The 3,513-nt window shown below is 40.9% G+C and overlaps 2 protein-coding genes across 2 annotated transcripts in view; both read right to left on the bottom strand.

The window, feature by feature from the left end:
• The window catches only part of LOC109963851 (low-density lipoprotein receptor class A domain-containing protein 4), a 253,798-nt gene that overhangs the window by 5,947 nt on the left and 244,338 nt on the right, over window positions 1-3,513 (bottom strand). The window contains 2 exon segments of the mRNA XM_020606735.1: window positions 1-3; window positions 5-150. The exon segment at window positions 1-3 is cut by the window's left edge and continues 5,947 nt beyond it. Coding sequence (XP_020462391.1) covers window positions 1-3; window positions 5-150 — 149 coding nt within the window.
• LOC109963850 (melanocortin receptor 5-like) overlaps window positions 1-3,513 on the bottom strand; it is a 174,091-nt gene that overhangs the window by 65,091 nt on the left and 105,487 nt on the right. The window lies entirely within an intron of this gene.

Here is a 3,513-nt window from a genome sequence, read left to right as displayed (position 1 = left end):
GGCCTCCTCGCCGTCAGACAGCGATATGGTGGGTGGCAGGTCGATCTGGTGCTGCATGTAGGGGTAGGTCGGCTGGAAGCGGTTGAAGCGATCACGCTGCATGAAGGAGGGAGCGGTGAAGCGATCCCTGGCCTGGGGAGCGTATAATACCTGGCAGAAAAACAGCAACGGAAGATGGTGTGAAAGAGTGAAGGCAGGAAGAAGAGAGGGACAAGGAGGGTGGAGGAGGAGGAGAGAAGGATGACAGGAAATTAAGAGAAAAGGGCAGGGGAATGAAAAAAAGAGGGGAGTAAGGGAGGGAAGAAGAGCAGAGAGAGAAGGAAAAAGGAGTGGGAGAAGAAAGAGAAGGGGACAAGGGAGAAAAGAGAAGAGAGAGAAGAGACTCAGTTAACAGTGTCAGAATGGGTGTGCTGTGACAGTTGGCTAGCATCAACAGGTGATGTGGCTGAAAACAAATTCAGGGTCTAAAACATTTTTCTAATATAGATGTGACAATATTTATATAAAATTCAACTCAAAATTTTAAATTGATATACAATGCAGAGAAGACAAAAGTCTTGAAATGTGTAAACAAAACTTTCAGCAACATGCTGTTAGTTTTTAACACACTAAATGTTTAATTTCAACCAAAGACCATGTAAAGCACAATAGAAACAATATTATCCATCTGGTCTAAACTCTTGCAACTGACCCTGTACAATATTGTTGTTTGGCAACACGTATAGTAAATCATTATATGGTTTCCAACCTTTGTGGCTTTACATGCAGCCCCTCATATAACATGAGAGGCTGTGAGCCACCAAAGAAGGATGTTCCGTTCTTGGATGATTTTGTTTCAATAATCTTATTTATTACTTTACTGGATCCTGAATAGGTACAATGATCTAGATTTGTATCTATTTATTTTTCTTCTTTCTTATGTCATTACTCATGCTCACTCACAGCCTGTGACTCTGAACCTTGAGTGTCCCAACCAACGACCCACAGCTGGCCTGTAAGTCTATTTTGGCATAGGGGCCACTGGTGGAACTGCATGTCACATGACCCTCCCAGAACCAAAATAGTTGTCAATATACAAAAACATTATAGAATGAAAAGCTGTAAAATTCTTCTGAGCTTAAAACAATCAAAATGGTGTACAACAAAATTTTAATTTCTCAAAGAGCTGCATGAGTCAGTTATTTTAGCTCTATTTGTGTATGTTATTTAACAAATAAACACTCAATGATGACCCTGTTGCTACAACAGCACCCGCCATTGTGTCACCAATTAGCTATTAAATACATTAGTGTGTAATTACAGTAAATCAGAAAAAAGATCTGAAGTGCCTGTTAAAACAGGCATTCAACAAACTGGTTCATAAGCCAGCTTTGTCAGAGATCTTCACCTCAATTAGCTCTTTTGCATGATCAGTTTCTTCATTTCTCACATTTCTGTCCAATTCAACACATTTCTACTGTGGTGAGTCATTATCAGAGGGAACCCATTTCAATTAGTGACTGTGGCTCTAATAGTCAACCCCCACTGACAAGGCAGACTGAACGGAGACTGGAAACAATCTGAGGGGCAACTGAAATGGTGAGACAGAGCGAAAGAGTGGAACTGAAAGGGTTATAAAGAAAGGCTACTGAGATAAGGAGAGGGGAAAAACAGTACAAAAAGGAACAGAAGAAAGAAAGATAAAGTGAGAAAGGAACCTTACAGAGAGCCTGAAAGATAAAGACCAAAAGAAAGAACAGAGAAAAAAGGAAAAGGGTATAGAGCCAGACAGACAGATAGATAGATAAACGGAGGGAGGGAAGAGAAAGGTGTATTTCTGATCGAGGGAACAGAGCGCAGCAGAGCAGGGCAGCTCTCAGACGGCTGTCTAGACAGTGTCAGGGGAGGTGTTGCTGATTAATGACGCACCAAAATCCATCCACCCCCCTGCTACACACACACACAGCCCCCACATCCATCAGCCACCCACACTCACTGGCTGCATCTCCCTCAGTGTTAGTCTCTCTGTGGCCTTTCCCTTTTTCCCTCTAGGTGCTTTAACACTGACACTGTTTTTAAACTCCCTTCACACTTCTGCACTTCTCTGGCTCCTTCCCCCTGCCTTCTTCTCTTCTCTCTATCCATCGATCATGCCTCTTAGTTTTGTTTATACACGTGTATTTCAGCTGGCACAATGCTCCAAATTAAAGCTAATTTAGAGTGTTTATTTTGGTACAAATGTGCCCTTTTGCCTGCACAAAGTGCTACACTTGGCTTTGATTGCTAAAGTGTGCACAGACTGGCTGGTCAAACTTCTCAGACAGCCTTAATATACTATTGTCTTCAATTTATAAATACCATCATATGACTGGCCAGGTTTTAAGTGCTGTTTGAACAATGCATTTCTAGCTTTCCCAACGCGTCTCTGCCCACCGTGACTCATAAGCTCCTCCATCTGGCATGGATGCCATTAAGCAAACAGATCACCAGTCACTGTGAGAGTACTGGCATTTGTTTGCAGTTATGTATTCACGAGTCTTTGAGAACATGCCAAACTGTGATTTTGTTTTGAGTGCCAGCCATACCCTGTGTGATATACAAGCTTCAATTCCTGGATGATCAAATATTTACAGCCAAAATGCAAATGTCAGGTTCTCAGTGCCCTGAGACTATTCATGTAACCACAGAACAATTATACATGGGCAAGTATTATGAAAACAAGCTAAGAGCTGAGAAAGGATAGACCAGAGCAATTAGACAAAAGAAATCACTGACTGGAGTTAAGCTGCTGTCTTTATAGCCTATACCTTCTTTCTACACTAAATGTCAAACAGTTACATGTGGTATTCGTAGCAAGTTACACACTATAAGTGATTTCTACAAGCTGCATTATTTGAGTAACCTTTACCACTCAGAAGTACTTAGGCCCAGGAAACCACGTCAAACTTGGCAGGAATTCGACTGGATTGCTTTATGACACCCAGAGTGTGTTTTATGGCACAGAACAGGAAGAGGGCGGCCGTCTATCAGCACAAATGGCCCCCAGGTTTTCTTATGAAAGCTGAAAAAGCAGCGTCCTATCTGTTGTGCCAGAGGTAACAGAACGGACACATGGAAGAAATCCATGAGGTAGTCTAATGGTAACATCAGCTAATGAGAAACGTGACTCGCACCAACAACACTATTAGCATAAAATAGATTACTACCATTTGTTTACGGTAATTATTCCAAGGCTACACAGTGATTTGAAAATTTGGGATCAAGTTCTAATTAAATGCAAGTTCTTCATGTCCAATACAAAGGCCCTAATGAGAAACCACTTTTATCACATTACTGACATCGTAAGCCTCTTACCAACCTAAACCAACAATGCAGTTAATTGAATATATTAGAATTTTTAAATATAATAATACCTATTTTACAAGAGGAAATGTCATTTAACTATTCTTCCCCTAGACCTGAAACATTAATCACTGAACATTATGTGTGTGTGTATGTATATATATATATACACACACACACACATACATATAT

Source organism: Monopterus albus, unplaced genomic scaffold (genome assembly GCF_001952655.1).
Source record: "Monopterus albus unplaced genomic scaffold, M_albus_1.0 scaffold81.1, whole genome shotgun sequence".
NCBI lineage: Eukaryota > Metazoa > Chordata > Actinopteri > Synbranchiformes > Synbranchidae > Monopterus > Monopterus albus.
This window is presented reverse-complemented; position numbering and strand designations above follow the sequence as displayed.